The following is a 26964-nucleotide window of genomic DNA, read 5'->3' on the forward strand; positions in this document are numbered from 1 at the left end:
ACTACTACTGCTATTGTTGCTGTTGCTGCCTCACCAACTACAGTTACTATGGTTATTACAAAGGTGTCTCTGAGAGGTAGCTGGCAAGACCCAGGAAGATCTAAGTCCAAGTCCTAACACCTACTGTTTGTGTTGGACTACACAAATCATTTAGTGTTCCAGACAACTTTCCAGTACCATATAAGCTGTAGAACTGAAGCCCTTCTGCTTTGAGAGGGAATTTTCATTCTAGGAGTTCTCCATACAAATGAAATGACAGACTCAGTTATAAAGAAAATTGTGTGTAGACAACTTTTGAAAAAATTTCCCTGTATTATTTTGCACAGGATGCTTTGACTTTTTAGTGTCTCACACATGATGAGATTACAAGATGCTACCATAAAATTGTGTCATGGTCAGAAATATTTTATGGAACTAAATAAACATGAGTTTAAAAAATAATATTTTATTTTCCCTTCAACTTTGTGCTGACACAATTTTCTAAACATTTTAAAAAAGTTTTTAATTTCAAATTTTATCCCTTCATCTCTCCCTTCCCTAACCCATCCCTGAGATAGTAAATAATCCTATATGGGTTATACATATGCAATCATATAAAACATTTTCACATTAGTCACTTTGTACAAGAAGACAAATTTTAAAAAATGAAAGTGAAAAATAGCATGCTTTAGTATGTATTTAAACAATCAATTTTTTCTGGGGAAGTAGATAATATGCTTCATCATTAGTCCCATGAGATTTCCTTGGATCATTGCATTGCTAAGTTATTAACAATACTTCATTGAAAACATCACTGTTATAGTGTACAACATTCTCCTGGTTTTGTTCACTTCACAATGCATCAGTTCATTTAAGTCTTTCCGGGTTTTTCTGAAATCATCTTGCTTGTCATTTCTTATAGCATAATAATATTCCATTGCCATTACAGTTTATTTAGTCATTCCTCAATTGAAGAGCATCCCTTTCAACTGTCCATTCTTAACCACTACAAAAAAGAGCTGCTTTTATAAAAATATGTCCTTCCCCCCCCTTTTATGGGATATAGACTAGCAATAGGATTGCCTGTATCAAAAAGTAATATACAGTTTTATAACCCTTTAGGCACAGTTCCAAATTACTCTCCAGAACGATTGGATCAGTTCACATTTCCAGGGACATATGCTTTAGTGTCCCATTCCCTCCAACAGACCACATTTTCTTTTTTTTTGTCACATTAACTAATCTTATACCAAACTTATAGATGTGAGGCTGTATCTCTTGGCTGTTTTAATTTGCATTTCTCTAATAGATGGTGTTTTAGAGCATTTTCATAAGACTATAGATAACATTGATTTCTTTGTCTGAAAATTGCCTCCTTAAATCCTTTGACCATTTAACAATTGGGCAATGACTTGTATTTTTATAAATTACAGTTCTCTATATACTTGAGAAAAAAGGTCTTTTATCAGAGATACTTGTACCCCCCCCCCCCCCCAGTTTTCTCCTTTTCTTAAATTTTGGATGCATTGGTTTTGTTTGTGAAAAAAACTTTTGAGGGGTGGCTAGGTGGCATAGTGGATAAAGCACTGGCCCTGGAGTCAATAGTCCCTGAGTTCAAATCCAGTCTCAGACACTTAATAATTATGTGGCTGTGTGGCCTTGGGCAAGCCATTTAACCCCATTTGCCTTGCAAAAAAAACCCCAAACTTTTTAATTTTATAAAATCAAAATAATTTATTTTACATTTGGTAATGCTCTCTATCTCTTGTTTGACTATAGATCTACAGAAAAACTTTTCTCTGCTCCCCTAATTTGTTTATGGGATCACTCTTAATGTGGAAATCATGTATAGATTTTGACCTTTTCTTGGAATATGTTGTGGGATGTTGGTCTATCCTAATTTCTGCCATACTGTTTTTTAGTTTTCCCAGCAGTTTTTGTCAAATTAGTTTTTGTTCCAAAAACTTGGATCCCTGTGTTTATCATATACAAGATTGCTATGGTCATTTACTATAATGAAATTTATACCCAATCTTTTCTACTGATCCACCACTCTATTTCTTAGCTAGTACCAGATTATTTTGATAATTATTACTTTATGTTTTTTTCATTGATTCCCTTGATATCGACCTTTTATTTTTCTGGCTGAATTTTGTTACTATTTCTTCTAGCTGTACAAAATATCTTTTGATATTTTGATAGGTATGGCACTAAATAGATTAATTTAAGTAGAATTGTCATTTTTATTATATTAAGTCAAACTACCCATGAGCAATTAATATTTTTCCAGTTGTTTAGATCTGTCTTTCTGTAAAGTATCTTGTAGTTGTGTTCTTATAATTCCTGGGTTTGTCTTGGAAAATAGACTCCCAAGTGTTTTATATCGTCTACAATTATTTTAAATGAAATTTTTCTTAAATCTTGCGGCTGGACTTTATGTAAATTTAAAAAAAGGAATAGTGAATTTTTAAAAAGGAATATTCTTAAAGTGTCACTTTTGGAAAATTTGTTTTCCACCCTATTTAACTGCCTACCTTTTATCCTTGGATTTGTTGATCTGTGATTAATATTAACATTTCTCAATTATCCTAATAGTCTTTTCTTACTCTGAACCCTCACAGTACATATTCCTTCTTTGGAATAAATCATATTTTTTATCATTAATCATATTCTGATAATGCATGCTTTATGCGACCAAGTAGATTAAAAACTACTTGAGAGGTTTTCACAGTACATAGAAAAGTTGATAATCAAAAAAGTGAACTATGAAGTTTTTCTTTTTTCCCCAAATCTATGATGATGCTGACAGCTATTTTTCAGCAACAATTTACTAAGACAGGGCACTATAATCTAATCCATCTAGGTCAGCTTTGAGGAGGGTTATCAGGTTCCTGAGAAAGGCTTCTTTTCCCCCAGTTTCCCCCCCTCCTTCTAAACTGAAAGAACATTGGGTAACTGCAGATGGGTGCAGTAGGAACCTATTGAATTTCCTGAATTCTCCAAATATTCATTGAATAAACACAAATAAAAAACTTTATGTAATACACCAAATAATTTCTGTCATTACACGTTCTGTAGCTGAATGTGTTTATTTTACATCTTCATGTTATATATATATTTTATTCGTGGTCACAGAATCTCCAAGATGATTTACAAACAGGTATTGTTTTCCTTGCATTGAAGATTGGGAAATAGATTCTGTGACTGTGTGAGAGAGCCAGAAAACTTAAGGCTGGTGTGATGGCAGCACAGGGACTTGCCAAAGGAGCTACACTTCATTGAAAATTGTTCATTAATGGGGTTTTGAAAAGACCTTTCTGCCGCAACCAACTTCAAAGCTGGTTAATAAGAGCTTTGGGTGTTGATGGGATGCCTAGGGCAGGGTTCCCTGGCTGCTCTGAATTCATCTACAATAGAGCCCAGACCGATTGTGTCATTTGTGATTCTTAATTTGCTGAAACTGCATGCTTGTCAGGGAAAGAGTAACATACACATCCCGGGATAATGTGGAGTGTTTATCCTTTTGAAGGTCCTTGATTCATTTTTATTGGCAAACTATCATTAGAGCTGGGTAGCAAAATTACCCCATTATCTGCTTTCAAATCTCCCTCCTTCTTCAATCCCCTCAAATCTTGCTTCTCTTGAAATAAGTTTAGGGATTTGGGGTAGGGTGGATTAGGTAAAAGGATTGGACAATTATAGGAAATTAAGAGGGCAAAAAGCAGTTATTTTTTTTTATTAAACTTTTGAAAACTTACCTAGGTATAGATAAAAAAAAATAGGACATTTAAGTGTCAGAAGACCTAGATTAAATTTCCCAATTCTTTCCTTTAGTTGGTATGGGACCACTTGACCAAGGCAGTGTCGTGGAAGAGAAAAACCACATCATTCTACAGATGGGGAACCTGAGGTGCAGAGTGTTTCTCTGACTTGCCTGGAGTCAGTGAGAATGACATCTTCATTTTGGTCAACTGCCACCAAGAAAATCAGATGTTCAAACGTGGGCAGTAAATCTTAAATTCTTAGCAAAACAAAAATTCAATAAGCATTTCTTCTTTTGTCCCCTTCCGACTTGCAAGTTTTGCCGTCCACTTTCCTGATCTCATCCAACACTCCATTTTTATTTTGGCTAGACCATGGGGTTAAGGGGGCTCGCCCAAGGCCACACGGCGAGGTCATTATTAAGTGTTTGAGGCCGGGGCTCTAGACCGCAGGGCCGGAGCTCTACCCACTGCATCACCTAGCTGCCCTCTCGTCATTTTTGCCCCTTTTTTTTAGGTTTTTGCAAGGCAGCGGGGCCCAGCGGCTTGTGCATGCGGTGTCTGAGGCCGCATGGTGTCTGTGCACCGCACCGCGGGGCCGCCCCTCGGCTCATGCTTGGCCACCGTTGCCCAGCACGGAGGGCGGTGAGCGGCGGGCATGCCCCCTGCTGCTCTTCCTCGGCCCGGAGGCCCAGGTGCACGGCGCCGGCGGGCGCTGGGGGCGGGGTGCCCGGGCGGGGAGCGCGCAGGGCTGCTGAGTCAGACCCGCTTTTTTTTTTTTTTTTTTTTAATCCTCGGGCAGCCGCCGCCGCCCGCAGCCCCACCCAGCGCGCCGGCCCCGTCACAGAGCGCATGCGCGCAGCGGGGGATGTCGGGAGCGCGCAGCGGCCCCGGGGGCAGTGGCAGTGGCAGTAGCGGCGGCGGCGGCGGCGGCGGCGGCGGCGGCGGGGACGCGGACGTTGACGGGGTGGTGTCGGTGTGGGAGGTGATCGAGTTCCTCGCCAAGCTGCTGGGCACCGCCGCCGCGCTGAAGCTGGTCCTCTACGTGTTCCAGGCTTGCCTCGCGATGGCCTGGAAGTCCGGCGGGGCCAGTCACTCGGAGCTCATCCAAAACCTCCGCAGTGAGTCCCGCCGCCGCCGCCGCGCTCGCTGGGCGGGGAGGGGCGGTTGGGGCGCCCCCGGGGCCGGGCCGCGCGCCCTTGGAGCCCCGCCAGCCCCGGCACCTGCGGGGGCCGTCAGTCAGGGCTGCGGAGGGGCGTGCCCGAGTGCGGGGACCGCGGAGCCGGGGCCCCCGGACCTCGCCGCACCTTGTCCTCCATCTCCGAGCCCGCGGCGCCGGGTGGGGGGAGGGGGCCGCGCCCGCCGTGGCCGTGACCGTGACCGGGGCCGGGGCCGGGGCCGGGGCCGGCGCGGTCCCGGAAAGGCCTAGAGCGAAGGGCCGCCCGGGCTTCGAGACCCGCAGGGGCGGTTTTCTTTCAGGATCCCTCACACAAGCGGACGAACGAGAAAGCCTGCCTTGAAAGCCAGGGGGGACGTTTCTGTCCCCCGGGTCGCCTCACGGTGACCCGACCCCATTCCCTCGGCTTTCCGAGCTCCACATCGCTTTGCGATTAATCACCTTCTGCCTTGGAAAGTGTCTCAACTTTTGTCATATTTTGCCCTGAAATTTGATTGCCGACTTGCTTCGTGCGCTTTGCTGTCTTTACATGGTTGCCGCCCTGAACGCCTAGGATGCTCAATGCCGATGGAAACACTGAGAACACTTCACACAGCTCTTAAAGCCTGCCATTTAACCCATTTGAAACAAGGAAAGAAGACCCCGTTCAAATTATCAGTGTGGTCTTGGTCCCCTTCTCCATAGACTCAGCTTCTTTATTTTATTATCTTATTTATTTATTTATTTCTTTATTAGAGGTTTTTTTTTTTTTTTTGCAAGGCAATAGGGCTAAGTGGCTTGCCCAAGGCCACACAGCTAGGTCATTATGAAGTGTCTGAAGCCACATTTGAACCCAGGTCCTCCTGACTCCAGGGCTGGTGCTCTATCCGCTGCACCACCCACCTAGTTGCCCCCACTCAGTTTCTTTATCTGTAAATGGGAATAATAATAATTTTGTCACCAAAATCACCAAGTCATTTTGAGGAAAGCATGTTGGACAGCAACTTACCATAATAATCTTGGGAGGTAAGTAATAGCAAATGAGTTTAAAATTTATAGAAGTTCTTTGTCAAGAGTCAAGTCTTGGGGGGGGCTAGGTGGGGGGATGGATAGAGCACCGGCCCTGGAGTCAGGAGGACCTGGGTTCAAATCCTACGCAGACACTATTACCTAGGCTTGTGGCCTTGGGCAAGCCACTTAACCCCATTTCCTTGAAAAATTAAAAAAAAAAGTCAAGTCCTCCATCAGGGTAAGCTATTCATAGAAATTAATGCTAATAGATATTTAAGAAAATTCTTACAAATTATTTCACTTGAAAATGTACTAGGTTTAGTGATTACTTTGGCATGTAAATGTTTCTTCATTATGTGAATTGTACAGGTGCTTAGATTTCTATTTTTTCATGTCCTTTTCTGATAGTAAGAAGAATCTAAATGCTTCTCATGAAGGATTATGTATTTTTTTAATGCTATGAAAGAATTGTAATTAAGTAATAGTGTTCTCCTGGTAAGTTATCTCTGTAGATACTTGGCTGTGGCAGAAATTTGTAAATCAATCAGGCTGTAAAGCCTCCTCTTTTAGGCCTAATTCAGGGTTAGCCAAGACTAGATCTTCTTTCTGGTTGTTTTGTGACTGCCTCCATGTATCTCCTATTGCAGTTTTTCCACTGAAATTTTAAAGATGTTTTTCTGTCTAGTGACTAGGTAATATTTAGCACAGATAATGTTGACTTCATACATATATTATTCTTCATTTTAAAATAAGTGATGAACTTTAGGAGGAAATTAAAGTAGATAAATTGCTTTATCATCTTTTGTAATGCTTGTGAAATTTTAAGTTTCAACTTTTTACTGATGCAATATTTTAACTCCTAAGGTTCTTTTTTTTTTTTTTTAAGGTTTTTGCAAGGCAAATGAGGTTAAGTGGTTTGCCCAAGGCCACACAGCTAGGTTTATATTAAGTGTCAGACTCTGGATTTGAACCCAGGTCCTGCTGACTCCAGGGCCGGTGCTCTATCCACTGCACTACCTAGCCGCCCCAACTTTTAATGATTTTTAAAGAATTACTTTTATGAATTTCATTATAAACTTGTATTGAAAAAATCTTCATTTAAATGTTTTTTTGTTTTTGTTTGCAATGTAAACAAAATGTAATTTTTTGTGTATTCATAACTGATAATATCCATCTCTTTTGTTCATTTTAATATTTGACCAGTATCCTATGATTGGACTTAGTGGTTTGAAACCATTGTAAATAGAATAGTTAATATTAGCAATTAGTAAATACAGTAGTTAAGTTAGCAACCTTTTGTATAACTACATTACAGGGTAGATCCATTAAAAGTTAGCAAACATTTATTTTTTATTTATTTTTTGCAGGGCTAATGGGGTTAAATTAAGTGACTTGCCCAAAGTCACACAGCTAGGTCATTGTCTGAGGTAGGATTTGAACTCAGGTCCTCCTGACTAAAGGGCTAGTGCTCTATCTATCAGTAAACATTTATTAAGTACCAGCTAAGTGCAAGGAATTGTACTTGTCAGAGTATCCAACTTTAGCTACTAGGTGATCTTGCCAGTGAATCTGTTTAATCAACTTGACAGGTTGACAAGAAACTAAAATTAGTTTCTTGGGAAAAATCTACATAGAAATGAAGACCACAATAGTATGTATAGACAGTGTGCTTATTGAACATGTTGAATTTTAAACAGTTGGCTAGCCAGACAATTTAAAAGTTAAAGCAAATATGCAAATGAAGGTTAATCTTATGCTTCTATATTTTAATGGTAAATTTGGTTATGGAAGAAGTCTATATAAATAAAGGGAAGAAATCAATCTATACTGTTTAGTAATCTAAGCTATTAGATATAATTGGAATAAACAGTGGACTGGGAACCTGAAAATCCTAGTTGCTAACACTGACTCTTCCATTTAACCAGGTATGTGATGATATTAAAATTCTGTGGTCCTTAAATTTTCTTATCTATAAAATAAGAAAGATTTAAACCAGAGGATAGCTAAGGTTTTTTCCAGTTCTGAGAAGCTTGGGATTGTTTAGTAATGCAGCCTCTTAAAGCATTGCCTTACAAAACCAGGGATTTAAGGAGAAATTGATTGCTGATTATTGAAATATTAAAGAAGGCTATAAATGCTTAATATTTAAAATAAAACTGTCCAAATCACTATTAATTTGACTAGAGAGCAGTTGATTGCACTGTTTTTTTTTTTAGCTTCTAGATGAGTAGTCAGAGAACATTTAGTAAATGCCTACTGTGTGCCAGATACTCTGCTAAGCTCTGGGTTACAAAAAAAGGTAAAAGATTAGAGGAATGCAGAAATGAAGAGCATTTCAAGCATGAAGGCATAGCAAGAGAAAATACCAAGACCAAGAGATGGAGTTTCTTGATAAACTAATACCAAAAAGCTGGTGTGTCTGGATTGAAGTGTATATGATAGGGAATATGTAAGAACTGGAAAGAGTTAGTCTATGAAGGGTCTTGAAGGTCAACCTGGACTTGGTATATTTGATCCTGGAGGCCATGGGAACCATTGGAGTTTATGAAGTAGAAGGGTGACACGGTTGAACCTGTGCTTTAGGAAAATGTCTTTGGCATCGGAATGGTAACTAGACCAGGTAACTGTGGGGAGAGACTTGAGGCAGCAAACCCACCAACATAGTCCAAGTGTGAGATGATGAGGGCTGGTACCATTTGGTGTCAGAAAAGATGTTGAAAAAAATGAAATCAACAGGTCTTGGCAAAAGATTGGATGGAACTCACGTTGAGAGTTAGTGAAAAGTTGAAGATGTCACCTAGTTTGTAGCCTGATAGACAATGGAAAGTAATATTAAGCTTCAGCATTCCATTATTTTTATTTTATGTACTCAAGTGCCAAATAGCTAATGAGATACTTAGCTATTAGTTTAATAAATCGAGGTCTTATTTAGAATCCAAAAAAATACTTTCTCATTTTATTTAATATCTAGTGAAACTTAATGAGCATTCAAACTTTGATATTGCTTAATATTTAATTTAGATACATTTTTGGCAATTTAATCTTAATTTCTAGTTGCCAAATTGTGTTTAGTGCCTTAAACTAAATATTTAGAGTGCTTAAAGGGGGTAGCGAGGTGGCACAGTAGATAGAACACTGACCTTGGAGTCTGGAGTACCTGAGTTCAAATTCGGCCTCAGACACTTAATAATTACCTAGTTGTGTGACCTTAGGCAAATCACTTTAACCCCATTGCCTTGCAAAAGCCAAAAGAAAGAAAGAAAGAAAGAAAGAAAAAGAATAGAGTACTTAATGTATTTGAGGCAATATGATTTAGTGAATCAGAGTGCTGATATTATTGTTAAGAAACCTAGATTTGGGGTGGCTAGGTGGCCCAGTGGATAGAGCACCGGCCCTGGTGTCAGGAGTACCTGAGTTCAAATCCAGTCTCAGACACTTAATAATTACCTAGCTGTGTGGCCTTGGGCAAGCCACTTAATCCCATTGCTTTACAAAAACCTTTAAAAAAAAAAAAAAAGAAACCTAGATTTAACTTCCATGTTGGGTGACAGTGGACAATACACAAGTCATTTTAACCTCGTTCTCTGTTTACTCATGTGCAAAAATGAGAATAGTATCTATAGAATTTAATTTCTATGATATGAATATGAAGTTCAAAATATTGTATGCAAAATCTTTTGCAAAATTTATAGTATTATGAATGTCAATGGTTGTCCTAGGCAACTCATTTATCCTTCTGGCCTAGAGTTTCTTTTGTTAGATCATCATCCTTGTCTCAACTGGGCCATCTTCTCACTCCCACCCCCACCCCTTTTTGTACTTTTTCCCCCTCCATTCTTTCAGGTGATTGTGACCACATCAGCTCTCATGAGTTTATCATCTTTATGCAGATGACTCCTCTCCCTTCCATGTCTTTTCTCCTGAAATTGAATCCACCACTTTTCTATTGGACTCTCTAATTTCATATCCTTTCAAATCCAAAACAATTCTTTATTCTCCTCTAAATATTAACAGCCTTGTTTCTGACTAGGGCACTATCATACTTTCTATCATCCAAGTTAGCAACCTTTGGAGTCTTCTTCAGTTCACCTTCACCTTCATATTAAACCTATTGTCAGTTTTGGTGTTTCTACCTTCATTGTACTTCCACCTTAATTTCACCCTTATCACTTCTTGTCTAGATTGTTGCCATAATCGGTCTAGTCTCTTCTCTTCAGCCCAACCTCTCCATGCTACTTCATGGACTTCCTCTTATCTCCCAAGAACCTGGATTCCTTAATCTGAGATTTCAGGGACCTGCGAAGTTGTATAGGAAAAAATTATATCGTTTTAATTATTAAATTAAAATTTAGCATTTCTGTGATGCAAAAAAAGGAAAAGAGTCCATAATACAGGAAAAAAAAAGAAACACTGCTTTGGAATGGAATAGATACTTCATTATTTGACTTTTTTCTCATTTTCACAGTCTGGTTCTCACCTGCCTTTCCTAGTTTATTTCAGATTACTCACACATTCAGTTATATCAGTTTGATGTATTTCAAAGTAAAAATTTTGAGGAAAATCTACCTAAAGATAAAGAACTATAATTAAGCATTAAATTTCAAACAATTTAAACTTGTTTAATTCAGAGCATTTACAAGTTAGCCCATATGTGTTGAACAGAGTATCCACTTAGTTTCTTGTGTATAACAAATGTGTAACATTCCATCACCCTTTAATTTGCTCCCTTTCTGGAATGTCTTTCCTTTTCTTGACTATTATAGAATATTTAACTTTCTTTAAAGGTTAGCATAAGTACCATCTCTTTCTGGAAACTTACTTTATTTTTCCCCCTGCCAAAATTAGTGTTTTCTTTGTATGTGTATGTTCCTTGAGGGCAGTCTTTGTTTCATTTTTCAATTTGTTTTTTTTTTTCTAGTCTTCTACTTGGCATTCTGAGACTAGGAACCTGGTTGCCAAGTTTTTGGCAGCATCATAGTAGTTTACATTTGTATATTATTTTAAGGTTAGTAAAAATGCCTTATTTATATTCTTATTTGATCCTTAGAGCAACCCATGAGATGATAGAGCAAATGATGCCTTTATTTTATAGATGAGGAAATTGAGACTCAAGGTTTTAATGACTTTTCTTGAGGCTCACTCATAGCTACCATATTCCTCTGCACTTTGATGGTGCTCATCCGAGTTTTTCCCCTTCATTTCCTTAAATATTTTACTGTAAATTTTATGTACTTAAGAAACAGAACATTTAAATAACAAGATATAAGAAATGATGTAAAATAAAATGCCTGCTTTATATTGGCATGTAAAAAAGACCTTGTTTGGAATTATGAGGTGGGGTATTTATTATTTGACAAGAACAAGTAGTTTATCATCCATATCTTTTTTTTAGCAAAGTATTTGATAAAATAATGTCATACTGTTCTTGTGTACAAAAGAAAGAGAAGTCAACCAGATGATAGCTATAGTTAGGTGATTCAGCATTGATTGACCAGAGTAACAGATGGACATGGTTCCATGTCAACTTGTAAAGGTCTCTCAGTGGGCCTTAGGGAACTTTTCTTTGATCTTGTACTATTTAACATTTTTGGCTATCAATGAGTTTGGTAATGGCATAGAGGGCACATTTGTCCCAATGCAAAGTTGAGAATGGTAGCTAATATATATTTGGATAACAGAGTAAGGATCCAGACATATCTGGACATTGTAGAACAATGGGCCAAATCTAGAAAACTGAGACCACTCAATGACTACTTCAACCTTTAAACTTGTTCTGAAAATAACCTAACCACCTCTGATCTGGCCGACATATGGTATAGCTATTCTATTTAGTTCCATTTTAGTAAAATAAACTCTTAGACTAAGGAAGTTTTTAGATTTTTTTTATTAAAAAAATTAAAAATTAAAATTTATTAAAGGTGGGGCAGACAGAGCTAGGAAAACATTTCATCTTAAAACATCAGATGATTTTTGTGTGCTTGCAAACTCAGTATATCTGTGATATTTCAGCCAAAAGTACAAATTTGACTTTAAACTGCATTGAGGAAAAGGGAAGTAACAGTTGTTCTGTTTACTTCTGTAGTCAGATTTATCTGGAATACTGTGTTCAATTCCAGGCACCTAGGCATCATAATTTTGAGAGGGACTTTGATGTAGAGAGTGCCTAGAATGAGTGTGATCAGAATTGTGGAGAGGCTTTTGAGATAAGTGCCATATGAAGATCAGTTGAAGGATTTGGGTATATTGAGCCTGAAGAAAAGTCTTGGAATAACAAGAAGGTATGAAGCTACCTATCTGAGTTGAAAATAATCCATGTGTAAGGAATTTAGGTCAGTTTCTTTGCCCTAGAACAGAGGTTCCTAAACTGCAGTTCTTTTACTTTCTGGCTTTGAATAAAACTTTCTTATACCTTCTATTCTGTATGAAAACAAATAAATTTTAAAATTTACCTTGCATATCTTCACAGAAAAGAGTTTAATTTTTATTTAGTGTATGCCTTTTTCCACTAATAGTAGTACTGTTGGAATATTTTGATAGGCTAATATAGTTGTTTACTCAATACTATTTTTTTGGAGTGAATATTTATTTAGGACTTCTTATATCTGAGTTATACAGTATTTGCTAAGCACTGGATATACAAATACTAGCAAACTAGCTCAGGGAGCTCACTTTTTTTAAATTACTTGACAGAGGAGAAATGACTTGTTCAGAGTCTCACAGTCATGATCTGTCAAAGGCAAAATTTGAAGTCTGTTTTCTTCCTTCAAGCTCTGAGCTCCATCCACTTTTATAAGCATTCTCTCTCTCTCTCTCTCTCTCTCTCTCTCTCTCTCTCTCTTTCTCTCTTTCTCCTCTCCACTTAACAGAGGCTCAAGAAAATAAAAAGTTTAAGTTTGATACTCTTTAAGAAGACTTCCCTGAAGATTTATCTGACTAGATGCACAAATTACTCAATTACTCTAGGTTGAGAATCCTTTCCCTAGAGGAGACTACTAGGATCTCATGGGTTGAAGTTTTAGAGAGGCATTTTAATGCAGGCTTCTTGGGATATATCATATTTTACTATTTAGCCCACTGCCACTCAGAACTGAGTTCTGTTCTCTCAGCCTCAGGGATATGCTACTTACTGTGCCATCCCGCCCAGCTTGATCTTTTTTATGTTCTAATAGTGAGAAATTAGTGAAAAGAATGATTCAAAAGGAGTTTGGGGATGTGAAATGTTCATGTAACTTTTCTAATTTTAAAATTTGTCTAAACTCTATAGTCATTAGATGCCTTAATTTCTTCAGGTGGAGAAATACTTTCTTTATTCTATTATCTATTTCTTTGTGGCTATCTCAATACAGAAAACCTAATGTTCTAAAATTCAAGCTGATTATTTTCTTTTATAAATCACTTCTGAACTTTATCAGTTTTCAGGTTGTTGACCAACTGTGCTCACGCTCACCTTTGAACTCTGTTTACTACTTTTCTTCCTAAACTATTCTTTATTATATAAAAGAGAAAGAAAACTTTTTAAGTTATGATCAAATCTCAGTGTTCCAGGCAGTATAAAAGTTAAAGAGCAATTGTAGATGGGTAACGGTTAGAAGTTTTCCCTGAGGGTTTGGGAGAGAAGGGCTTCTAATAAAGAAATCATACCTCTGGACTTAAAAAAAAAAGATCAATTCTTCACTTCCTTGTGCAGAATTCTCTTCCCTAATAAGAGGGCTTTTATTTTTTCGTTGTTGAATATGAATTTATAGAGTTGTTGAATTGGAAGAAATCAGCAGAAACTTTTTTTTTTAGATATCCATTTGTATTGATGGAAACACTGAGAATTTCTTGCATCTTTGAAATTTAGGATTTGTTTTTGAAAACTGATTTGAATGCCTTAGTATATGATTTAAGACTTTTTGTGATTTTTTTAAAAAAAACTTTTCTATAATACAAATCAGTACTACAAACTGTGTGTGTTTTAATCAATGTATCCTTTCCCTGTGATCTTTTTTTTGGGGGGGGAAGGAACGACTGTATAAGTCTAGTCACTGTATCATTGAGTCAAAAGATGAAGTTTAGTGATTTGCAAACTGCTGTGCACAATATCACTTTGTAGTTCCATTAGCATTGCTTTATTGTATCTATCATTTGTTATTTCCCTTTTAGTCAGCTTTGTCAATATAATATGTATGAGATAGAAACTCAGAGACATTTAAAATTTTCACTTTTCCTTGTGATTTGGGACTTTTTTTTCATTTGGTTATTCATTCCTTGGTTTTTATTCATTTGAGATAAGGCTAAAAGCTTTTTCAACTACTTACTAATATCTTTTTGCCTCCCTCCCTCCCATCTTTAAAATGAATGAAGGTGGTGAGAGAGAAGGTAAATGATCACTACCATTAACTTTGTCTTATTTCCCCTATCAAAGGTTCTTACATTTTTTCCCCTTTTGATTAACTTGGCAAAGTGGAAGTTGGTTTTCATTGTTAACTCTTCTCTCCCATACTGCCCTCTTAACCATTTTAGTCCTCTACTCACCTAGTGCGCTGAAGAGTTTAACAGATCTATTTTCTTTCCTCATCTCCCCCCCCCCCAACCCCTCCCCCCAACAAAGTCCTGGTCACAGATAAACAATGTTAAGAGAAATTCTGCATTGGTTTTGCTCTCTTTATTATATTAGTTCATTCAAGTCTTAACAGGTTTCCCAGTTTCTCTCCTTTTCATCATTTCTTGTGGCACAATAGTGTCCTTCGTGTGTGTGTGTGTGTGTATGTATGTATACTGTGTATGGTATGTGTGGAGGTATCTGGAAGTTTTTGGCTCTCTATCTGACTCACCTAAGATTCATGTTCTTCTAATACTTCGTTCTGTTATCCCTTCCTTCATGTTTTTTATATAATCTTTTCATGAATCCCTAGTGTGCAAGATAGTAAGCTCCTTTCCTTTTGTTCATATTTCAATGCAAGTGGATTCATTTTACCTTTCCTCTTCTTTTCCCTATTAAAATTCTCAGAACAGAACCAGTACTTTTGTTTTTCTTATTCAACTATCCTTTGGAAACATTGTTTCTGAAAAGATGCTTGTTTTTTCCTCTCCCAATAGAATGTCATTATTGTATGATTACAATTACTCATATAAATTTTCCTTTCTAGATTTTTACTCTGTTGTGGATTTTTCATAGAATGCATTAAAATCCTATCTTTTCCATTAAAGATTCATTTGGAATGTTATGATTGTATATATATATATATATATATATATATATATATATCCAGATATATACATATATATATATATATATATATATTTTCCCTTCTATTTGCTCATTTCTATTATCTTTTGTAGCTTTATGTGTTTTGTATTATCTTTTGTAGCTTGTGTTTGGATTTTGGAGTTTTTACTCAGTCCTCTCATTCAGTCAATAAGTAGCTAATTAAAGTATCCATTTTCAGATACTGTGTTAAGCCAAGGAGATAGCAAGAAAGGATAAAAAAAACAGTCCCTGATATCAAGGAACTTAGTCTAATGAGAGAGAGGAATACAAACAGGATGAATTGGTATAGCAGAGAGAAAACACAAGAATTAAGAGAGATAGAGAAAGTCTTCTGGTGGAAAGAAAAATTTTAGCAGGACCTTGAATGAAGGAAAGCTAAGAAAACCAGGAGATAAAGTACCTGAGGAGGGGGTTGCTCCTGAAAGGGAGGCAGAGAAGGAAAAATGCCCGAAGTTGGGAGATGGTCTTTTTTTTAATGAGTTTTTGAAAATTCTCTATTCCATCAATGATCTATTTTTTTTCTTTTTGAATTATATTCACCTTATTTTTTTGATTGTGGGTTTTTTGGACTTTGAACTCTTTCTGGCTGATCTTAAGTTTTGAGCACATGGACTGTTTTTCTGTTTTTCCCCTCTTTTTGTATCCCCCCTCCCCAGGTGGCACAGTGGATAGAGCACTAGCCCTGAAGTCAGGAGTACCCAAGTTCAAATCCGGCCTCAAGACACTCAATAATTACCTAGCTGTGTGGCCTTGGGCAAGCCACTTAACCCCATTTGCCTTGCAAAAACTTAAAAAAATTTGATTATAATAGTTTTCTTTAACTGAAACTTCTAGGTTTTGCCTATGACACTTCTAGGACATTTACTTTAAGAATTTCTTTGAATAAATTATTCTCTTTTAATTTCACTTTGCCCTCTGATTTTATAATAAACCCCTCATATTTCATTGTTTTCATTGATGATTTCCTGAAATCCAATGATTATTAAATTTTGACCTATTTTCTCAGGTCATTAGTTTTTGTAGATAACCTTATATTTTCTTATATTTTTTCAATCTTATGATTTTATTTTAGTATTTCTTGGTTTATGGAGTCATTGATTTCTTTTTGGTCTATTCTGATTTTTAGGTAATCCTTATTTTTGGGCAAAGGATGATACTTTATATTCTAAGCTACTTTTTTTTTTTATTTCCAATCTCATACCCCAGAGCTTTTATTTCATTGTGCTTCATTTTTTACTCCCAGTATTCATGTAGTCATGAAAATAGAACAGAACAAAACAATTTTTCCTTTGAATTGTTATTCTCATTCTAAACTGGATTTTTTGCATATCTCTTAATTTGGAATTTTTTGTTTTCTTTATGGTATCTTAAATCTACTTTTTTTTTTTTTTTTGGCCTTAGTGGTTGAATTATGAATTTTCAGCAAGACCTCATGCTATCCTTTTTGGGTGAGGAGATTAGAGCTTTTTTGGCCCCAACTTGGATCACATCATTTAGCACTGATATCCACCTCTACCACATATGTCTTTGCTAATAGTATTCTCAGGTTTGAAGGTCCGCCCCCATCTTTCAAAAAAAAATGCTGAATTTTCAGTTTTCTCTGTCTCTTAATAGCTGAAGATCTCTGTTGACCTAGACTGGTTGCTGTTAGTCTTGGAGGCTTCTGCAACCACCCTGGGACTTTCTCCTTAGAACCTTCCATTCTTGCTGGCTCTGGTTGCTGACTTTTCTGTCAGAACCCCCTTTCCTATTATCTATTATCTATTATCACTGTATGAAGTAGATGATGCCATAGTTTTATTAGTTTTTCATTGGATTTATTGATCATGATTTGGTCTGGTATATTTTTAAGATTTTGCTGGAATTAGAAATATGTGAAAACTGGACCTGTCTGAAGTGACCATCTTGGGGAGAAGTTTTTGAATTTTTTTTAAAATAAATTTTATTGATGCTTCTTCCTTTTCTTTGGTTTCTTTTGGGAGGAAGGGTAAAGTGTGCTTCTATTGGTTGTCTGGTATTTCATTATTGGTATTTCAGTTATTCAGAATTTTACTTTTTAATAATATTTTCATTTATGTGGTTATAATCTTGGTACAAGTAGTTCTGGTTTTGTTTATTTCAATTGTATTAATTCAGAAAAATTTAACATCTCTCTGAATTCTTTACATTGGTTGTAATTTAATGCACAGAAATATTTTATTGTATGCATATAACCCAATTAGCCCCCATTTTATTTCCTGTTGTTTAGCTACCACAAAAATGCTATATTTGGTATATATTGGAAAATTATTTTTGTCTTTTACTTATTATGGGATCATTAATACCCAATAGCAGGATTGTTGAATCAAATAAAATTAACATTTTAGCATGTTTCTTGCATAATTCCAAATTATCCAGCATCGTTGGACCAATTCATAGTTCCACTGTTAATACAGTTGTGCTTGCCTTTACATATAGCATTTATTTTAATATTTACCAGTTTGAGAGGCATGACATGAATACACAGAAATTATAATTTGCCTTTCCCTTGTTAGTGATTTGGAACATGTTTTCATATGGTTATTTATAAATTGCAATTCTTTTGAAAACGGTTTCGATCCCTTGATTTATCTATGGATGTGGGATGGTTGTTAATACAAGTTTCCTTTATAACTTGATATTAGACTTTTTTTTTTTTAGGTTTTTGCAAGGCAAATGCGATTAAGTGGCTTGCCCAAGGCCACACAGCTAGGTAATTATTAAGTGTCTGAGACCGGATTTGAACCCAGGTATTCCTGACTCCAAGGCCAGGTGCTTTATCCACTATGCCACCTAGCCGCCCCTTGATATTAGACTTTTAACAGTGGTATTTGTTGTAAAGATTTTTTTCTTTTTGTCTGTTTCTTCTATTTGCATTTATTTTTCTTGTACAAAGTCTTTACATTTTATAATTGAAATTTCTTTTGTTTTATCTCTTATTTCTTTAGTTAAGAATCCTCTTGTTAGCCCTAAAGTGTACAAGGGTACTTCTGTTCATTAATTTTTTTTTTAATGAAAATGACATTTTATATTCAGATCATGTATCCATTTGGAAACTTTCTGTAGCATAAGATGTAAGATGAGGGAAGGCGTCACTGTAATTTTCTTCTTTTAAAAACTCACTTTTCTTTTTATATATTTTGTACATTTGCATTTATACATTTTATACATTTTTCCATATATTCCTTTTTTCTCCCCTTCCCAGAGAAGCCATTCCTTATAATCAAGAATTAAAAGGGGAGAAAACAGTTCAGCAAAACTGATCAATATAACAGAATAATATGCTGTATTCTACTCCTATTGCTGCAGAAGAGGGGAAGTGCCTTCTTATATTTCTTCTTTCGGACCAAGCTTTGTAGTTTTCCAGAATTCATTTGTTGATTGCCACAGTTCTTTACATTTGTTACTATTATGTGTATTGTTTTTCCTAGTTTTATTTGCTTTGTGTCCCATGCTTTTTTTTCCTTTATATTTATTTCTTACGGCACAATAATATTCAATTACTTTTGGACCACAATTTAATTCAGTGAGTCCCTATTTTTCTTGCTCTTAAAAACATTTTGGTGATATTGGTCTTTCCCCCCCCCCTTTTGGGGTGTTGATGTGGAAATGCTAGGCAGAAATCAAGTAGTTAAAACTGTGCCTTTCTATATAGTAGACTGCATCATGAGCCCATGCTAGAGAAAAAAAATGTTTTTATAGTATTCCTTCCTGCTACTCTGAGAAAAGTCCTCCCTTATACCAGACCTTGAATTGATAATAGCCCTCTGTGCAGTATGTTCCTCAGCCACAGAGATTAGAAGGATCGCACAAGGACAGGGAAACAGAGGCAGGAACCCAATGTGATAATAAACTGCTAGCTATCTGTTTCCCAAAATGAGCCTTTGTTATCCCTGAATACTCTGACATAATCCTCTTCACTGTGCTGGGTAGCCCCCTCCCCTTACCCCTCTTCCAGCACATATGCCATCTCTTGTACCCCTTAGTTTTTCTCCCTGCCAGCTGCTTATCCATTAGGGAGTAAACCCAGATGTAGTAGCCTTGTACCTGTGAAATGAAACTTAATCTGACCCTTAACAGCCTGAGTCTTGATGTTAAATTCTTTTCACTTTTGAAACCTTGTCTCATCACCTGTGCCTCAGACTGCATCAGGAGTAAATATATAAATACCTAATATTAGAACTTTTAATTTTCTTTGTCTAAATTTAAATTTTTGCTGGATGGTTGACCCAGTTCACAGAATTAAATTGTATTATCGGTACCACTATCTTTTCACAAACCTTCCAACATAACTGTTTTTTTTTTTGGTCATCTTTGCCTGTTTGTTGAGTGTGAAGTGATAGCTTAAGGGTTGTTTTTGATGTTCATTTCTCCTATTTTTAGTGATTTGTAGTATTTTTATTATTAATTTTCTAAATCTAATTTATGTCAACCCCCAATTGCTAGTTTTCCTAGCAGTTCTTGACAATTAGGGAGACTTTTTTCTTGTACTTTACGTACTTAGCTTTATTAAAAAAAAGTAGGCTATTGCTCTTAATCCTCTGCTTCACTGATCTAGTTTTCTATTTTTTAATCACTACTAAATAGTTAGTTACTTTTTTTGTGATTTGGTTTTAGGTCTGATTATGCTATATGCCTCCTTTTTTATTTTGCTTTTTCAAATTATTTCTCTTGAGCTCCTTAGCCTTTTTATTGCTTCCTTTTTTAGTTACATAAAATATCCCCTTGGTAATTTGCTTTAGCATTAAATCTGTACAGTATTTCATTATCACCATTTTATTATATATACATGTCTCAGCCACAAATTTTGAACTCTTATTATAGAAGTCTTCCTTTATTTTTGTAAAGAATTCAATTTTTTTTCATATCTTGGTAATTATCTCTAGTACCAATTTATCATGTAATCTATCTTACTTTCATTTTATTTCCCAGTTTAGATTTTCTGCTCTAGCCAAACAAAAGAACCTCAGAATTTTTACCCTTATTAATTTTGTTTCCTCTAAAGATTCAGATTGCAATCCATTTCTTTTTATCCCATTTCTTTTTATCCTGTGAAACACTTGACTATGTTCTTCTAAAATAAGTTTACCACAGGAGCTCCTTTCAGTGCATTCCTTATTAATATCCAATGTGAGATACCATAAGAACACTTTGACTTTCTACCTCTCATCTCTCACCATGTGACTAGGCATCTTATTGTAGATTTCCTTGATGATATTTTATTACTTCAGAGTTCCTCTGCTCGCATAGATTCTTAATTTTCCATGATTTTCGTTTCTTCAGAGACTCTTGTATTCATATCTTGCAGTTCAACAATACTAGTAGAATACTGGCTTTAAAAAGGTGATCCTTTATTTCCAGGAAATTCTTAGTCATTATTGGAGTTTTGCAGTTTCCTAAAGGCCTACTCTTCTATCCCTGTTTAATTGTTGGTTTAATTCAGTCTCTTTATATTCTTATTCTAGAGACATAATGACGGGCAAGTTGTATAGGTCCAAAATGCATTCTGTTATCTGAGTAATAGACAGTTTTCTTCCATTTGATCTTTCCTACATGCTTGATCAGGCCAAAACCATCATGGTCCATATATTTTTTTCCATAATTATTGTACATGCCAATTTCCCTTTTTGAAATGCCCTCAATTCTTTTTGTCAAAACTGCTAAAATATTCTATTCCACTATTACCTTTCCAGCATATCTATAATCATCATTATTGAATATTCATTAAGTTCTTATTATGTTTAAGGCACTGATAAGTTCTAGAAATGCAAAAATATGATTACTTTATTCTTTCCAAGGTTACCAAGATCTCTTAATTGTCAAAATCTAATGACTTTTTCATCAGTCCTAATCTTTGATTTCTTTGTAGCTTTTGACACTATCTATTTACCTTCTCTTGGATACTCAGTCTCTTCTAGTTTTTCAGACAACTCTTCTCCCTTGGTTCTCCTCTTATCTTCCTTCTCCTTTTCACTTTTGTTGCCACATCTTCCTCTAGTTGCCATTCATTTACTGGCATCCTAAAGGGCTCTGTCCTTGACTCTCAGCTCTTCTTTCTTGACCATCTTGCTTAATTAAAAATCATTAGTTCCTGTGGGTTTAATGGCTACCTCTTTGCAGATGTCTCTGAGATCCTTATGTCCAGCCATGTTTTCCTGAATTCTATTGCCGTATTGTGAATTGCTCCTTCTACGTGTCTCATAGGCATCTAAATGAAACTTATGCAAAGCAGTTCTGCTTTCAAAACTCACCCTACTCCCAAACATCCTGTTTCTGTTAAGACTGTTAAAGAGCACCCTATCTGAACAATTGCCTAGGTTTTCAGCCTCAGGTGTTCCTCTTGATCCCACTCTCTTCCTCACCTCAAAGACCTTGCCAAGTCGACTTGACCTCATCACAGTGCTTGGTTCTGTAGGCATACTGATTGATTGATAGATGTCCATGCATCCACATTTCTTCTTTGCTCATTTAATTTTTACAATAGTTCAAGCTTTTAGCATTTTTTCTTGTTGGGATATTTGCAAATTTTAGTTTCCTTTCCAATCCATACTCTTGACAGCCGCCAAGTTAATATTTTCAAGTTTAGCGTTTGACTGTGTTAACTCTCCTACTCACAAATTTTCCGGGCCTCCCCCCCCCCAGGATGAGAGAAACATTTATACCTGGCATTTAGAGCCCTCCAACAGTCTGACTCCCACTATGTTTTTTTTTTTTTTTTTTAGCACGAGTTCAGCCTAAACCAGACTAGATTATTTGTGAACCTTTGCACAAACTTGTTCATTGTTCCTGGAGTGTGCTCTCTCCTCACCTCTCTTAGAATCTCTGTCTTGTCTTTTGAACACTGCTCAGGTGTGTGTCAATTCCCACCTGAAGTCTTTTCTGACTGGTATTCGTATTATGGTATTTCTGACTGGTATTCGTATTATTATCTCCTGTAATTACTTTGTATTTATTCATTTGTAATGAATAAGTTTTTTCTAAAATGTAGATGAGTAAAATTTAGACCATTTTATTTTTAGATTGAATTTTCCATTGATTAGAATGTTGCTTTTTGGGGGTGGCTAGGTGGCGCAGTGGATAAAGCACCGGCCCTGGAGTCAGGGGTACCTGGGTTCAAATCTGGTCTCAGACACTTAATAATTACCTAGCTGTGTGGCCTTGGGCAAGCCACTTAACCCCATCTGACTTGCAAAAAAAAAAAGAAACCCTAAAAAAAATTTTTTTGCTTTTCTGCTTGATTTAAAGAATAAAATATATTCATTTGTGATCTTTTCCTTCATGATTCCCATCCTGTCCCCAATATAAAAACTGAATATATTTGTATTCACAAAACTCTCTGTGGAATAAATATAATAATAAGAAATTATTGCTTATTAAAAGTATGGGGAACAGGATTTAGAGAAAGACCTGTAGAGATTATTTAATCCCTAAGCCCCCTCATGTTTTTATGGAGAGAAGCAAATCACAATTTGAATTCATTTCTTTTGGCTCCATATAGGTTAAGGTTTCATCTATCACTCTGGTCACATGAGTTATGTCTTTATCTAACTTTTAAAAGTTAGATATTTTATTAAGTATATGCTATGTTTTGATTAGGTAACCTGTGCTTTTTCCCCATAATGCTGATTAATTTTTTTTTTGCTTTTAAAAACTGGGTGAAAGGAATTTTTAAATACCTAAATTTTTATATTTTGTTGTAAAATCTTTTTATATTTTATATATTGCAGAAAATGGAATAATCAAGTCAGAGAAAGTATTTGAAGTAATGCTGGCCACAGACCGTGCTCACTATGCTAAATGTAATCCCTACATGGATTCTCCGCAATCAATAGGTAAGCTTTGGACTACCAGAAAATTTTGTTCTTTAGTCATTAATTCTTAAATGATTAAGTTTTCCAGGTGACAAGATTCTTTAAGGATTCTTTGACTCATTCTGTAGTGTTGCCTTTGTAGCTTGAATTTTGTTCCTAATCAGGTCCTATTAATCAAATTGTTACAAATTTTTCTTTGCTCATAGTTTTAATAAAAAAATCTTATTTTTAAAAACCTGATAATATGGGAAACATTTGTACTTTTCATTGAATATTTACTAATGTGTAGGGGTCATTAACCATTATCGCTTAAGTTTTTCTACATGGCACTATAATTTTTTTTTTTAGCAAATATTTAGAAGACCTAAGAATAACAAGAGTTCTTATCTTCCTCTCTGCTTCATTTATTCTTGAGTTTTTTGATTGTTTGTTTTTAGAAAGTTCCTTATCTACCTCCTTCTCTGAAGCAGGTTTTTGCTGAACTGCTGAGCCTTGGCAGTAGGCACCTTTGAGGCTTAGAAGTGCCTCAGGATTCTGTCCACCTACTGTCATGCTTTCTCCTTAAATGAAGCACTGTAACACCCAGCAGAGAAGATTCTGGGGAACTTCTGAACCCCGAAGGCACTTGCTACCACAGCTCAGTGAAAACTGCTTCAGAGGAGGAAGCAGGTAAATAAGTTGTGGAGGAAGCAACTGACAGGATATAATTATGCTGAGGACAGGAATGTGTAAACTGATAAGACACCGAACTTGATGGACTATACTTGGGCAAATTAAGAATAGTATTATAGAATTTTGAGGTAATATAACAAGTTGCTCAAATTTCTTTCTCTCTAAAATCATTTTTTTTTTCTTTTTTAGGTGTACTTAGGCTTAAAATGGAATATGAAGTAATGAATTGATTTTGGAAAAGGTGGTCAGTGATTTGTAGTCATTTAAATCAGTATTTGTAACTTTGAGAGAAATAAAGCTAAAACATCTTTTTTGCTTTGCAAAAACTGATAGAAACATTTAGAATATTGAAACTTTTCATTTGTCTTTAAGAGCAGTATGTAAATTGTCTAATGTTAATTTCTACAAAGTTGTACTCTGGAGCAATACAAAGGAAGACGTTAAAATTTCTGAAGGACAGAATTACAGAATTAAAGTGGTGGTTTGCAGAAACTAAAAGAAATCTGTGGGCAAGTCATTATCTTTATTGTTAACAGTTAAATTAATTTTTTTCAATTAACAAAAATTTGTTTTCTCTTCCATCTTCTCTCATTGAAAAGAAAAATCTTTCTAACAAAAATGGATAGTCAAACAAAACAAATTCTTTCCTTAAGCTATTGTTTTTTGTAACTGAACATAAAATATTAATTTTCTCCTTGTTTTACAGGTTTCCAAGCAACAATCAGTGCTCCACACATGGTAAGTTTAAATTTGATCATCTTTGCATATGAGCTGACATAAATTTTGCTGTTTTTTTAGTGTTTTTGCTAAAAATGATTTGAGAATACTTTTTAAAATTTTAATTGTCATTTTGTTAATGTGAAAATTATACTTATCCTTATGTTATAATATTAATAGTATCACATTACCATTTAAAAATATTATTAGAATTTTTGGTTTTAACCTTGCAAAAACTACATAATTTATTGTTTAGAGATCGTTGGAGGTCAGGGGAAGGAGAGGTGGTTTGTGTGTGTGTGTGTGTGTGTGTGTGTGTGTGTGTGTATCTGTCTGTCTATGTTTTAAGAATTTAGAACAATAACTACTCTAATCCCTAGTCAGCATTTTAGGCTGGAGCTATGTACCTCAATTTAAAGATAAAATCCTGATTCTCATCACTTTTGTTTACAGGTCATAAGTAAGAATACTGGCAAAGTTTAAAAGTTAGTTAAGGAACTCAAGCAGTATATAAAAGGAATGCTCAGACAATGCCTGCTTTTCAGCATGGAAGAGTTGTAATTTTTCCTTAGGGAAAGGCTTGGTATCTAGCTCCTAGACCTCTACCATCCTCCCTCCTGGGTACTTATATGGGGAACCCATGGTTTATTTTTTATTATTTGTGTTAATTGAGTAATCTGTTAATGGAAAAAATTACCTGATAGTACTATTATTTTAAAACTAAATTTAAGGGAGGCTAGGTGGCGCAGTGGATAGAGCACCAGTCCTGGAGTCAGGAGTACCTGATTTCAAATCCGGCCTCAGACACTTAATAATTACCTAGCTGTGGCCTTGGGCAAGCCATTTAACCCCATTTGCCTTGCAAAAAAACCAAGAAAACTAAATTTAAAATTTTGGTCTGTGTTTATAATTATTATTAAAGGAGAATTTCTAATCTTTTGAAAAGATTTTGGTGTCCTGTTTTGTATTACAGTCTTAAATATAGTGATTTTGAGTTCTCAGTAAAACAAGATAAAATTTTTCTTTTATTTCTATACTTTCCTATATTTTTCAGTTGTATTTTAAAACTCTACCTCTGAAGCTTGTAGCATTAATTAATAAAATGTCCCTATTTGTAAAGTCTACATTTTTTATTTTTGTATTTTTTCACTTGGAATCTCTTAACTTGAACTTCATTGATTTTTCTGATTCTATAATCCTGAAGTAATATGCCCAAGTGTCATTTTAAAACAGAGACCCTATGCCAAAATTTATGTTTAGTTAAGAAATACCATTTATCCAGTAGTGGCATAATCAGATATTCATTGAACAGCTAATATGAACACAAAATTCTAGTGCTATCAAACAAATATATTAAAGATTAGAATTTTAAGGTTCAATTGAAATGGAAATTATTTTATAATCTTTTATAGATATTAGATATGGATATATAGGTACTGGATCTATGATTTTGTTAGTATGTGAAACTCCTGAGTAAGGAAAATCTCCCCTTCAATACAGATCAGTCAGCACTTTCTGTGACACTAAGTGGCTTGGTGACTCAAGCTTTCCTGACTTTGAGTCTAGATCATCCATTAAGACAGTTCCCAGGGCAGTAGGTGGTGCAGTGAATAGAGCAACAGCCCTGGAATCAGGAGGATCTGAGTTCAAATCCAGCTCCAGACACTTAATAATTACCTAGCTGTATGACCTTGGGCAAGTCACTTAACCCCATTGCCTTGCCAAAAAAAATGTTTCTCCATATATATTTGTTCATAGTTATTGAAAATTATGGACATGGGTCATCATTAATGTCTCTAGGTTTTTGTTTATGATTTTTTTTTGACTGCAGTTTAGTTATGCTACATTTTTGTTAATTGAGTAAGTACTAATCTTCTCTAAATAGCAACAAAATCTTTTGAGGACATAGAGGAGGTCAAGATGCAGTACTCCTGAAGATATCTCCCCCACCCTTAAATATCTTCATTAGATTCTAATCATTCTCATTATCTCTAATCCTTCCCCTCCCCCCAGTAGCTAAACTCCTTGAAAAAATTGCCCACAAGTAGTGCCTCTATTTCTTTCCTTCTCACTTCTAAACCCTCAGTAGTCTTGACAATTAAAATATTCCTTTCCAAAATTACCAGTGATCCTTTGTTGACATGTCTAATGACTTTTTCTCCATCCTTGGTCACCTCTCCATTGTCTTTGGCACTGATGATTGATCATCATATCTTCCTGGATACTCTGGATACCCTGAAGACTTTCATGATATTGTTCACTTTTGGTTTTCTTAATTTGTCTCACTATTCCTTTAGTCTTTTTTTTTTCTTTTTATCCTTGTCATATCTACTAATTGTGGTTGATACACAAGGCTCTGTCCTACATCCTTTTTTTTTTCATTCAGTACTAACACAAATGGTTATTTTATTAGGTTAATTTATCCTCTGCAGATAAATCCTGGTTTTTTGTATCTAAACTTCCTGGGGCAGCTAAATGGTGCAGTGGATAGAGCACTGACCCTGGAGTCAGAAGGAACTGAATTCAAATGTGACCTCAGACACCTGATACTTATTGGCTGTGTGACTTTGGGCAAGGTCACTAACC

The 26964-nt window shown here is 35.7% G+C and overlaps 1 protein-coding gene across 2 annotated transcripts in view; it reads left to right on the forward strand.

Moving 5' to 3' along the window:
- The first annotated feature begins 4383 nt into the window (after positions 1-4383).
- PCMT1 (protein-L-isoaspartate (D-aspartate) O-methyltransferase) overlaps positions 4384-26964 on the forward strand; it is a 44289-nt gene continuing 21708 nt past the window's right edge. For both annotated transcript variants that reach the window (XM_074187808.1, XM_074187807.1), the window contains exons 1-3: positions 4384-4861; positions 22906-23010; positions 24368-24399. In XM_074187808.1, the coding sequence (XP_074043909.1) occupies positions 4399-4861; positions 22906-23010; positions 24368-24399 (600 nt within the window). In that variant the 5' untranslated portion in view covers positions 4384-4398. The remainder of the gene's footprint in view (positions 4862-22905; positions 23011-24367; positions 24400-26964) is intronic.

This window comes from Macrotis lagotis, chromosome 5 (genome assembly GCF_037893015.1).
Source record: "Macrotis lagotis isolate mMagLag1 chromosome 5, bilby.v1.9.chrom.fasta, whole genome shotgun sequence".
NCBI classification, from domain to species: Eukaryota; Metazoa; Chordata; class Mammalia; order Peramelemorphia; family Peramelidae; genus Macrotis; species Macrotis lagotis.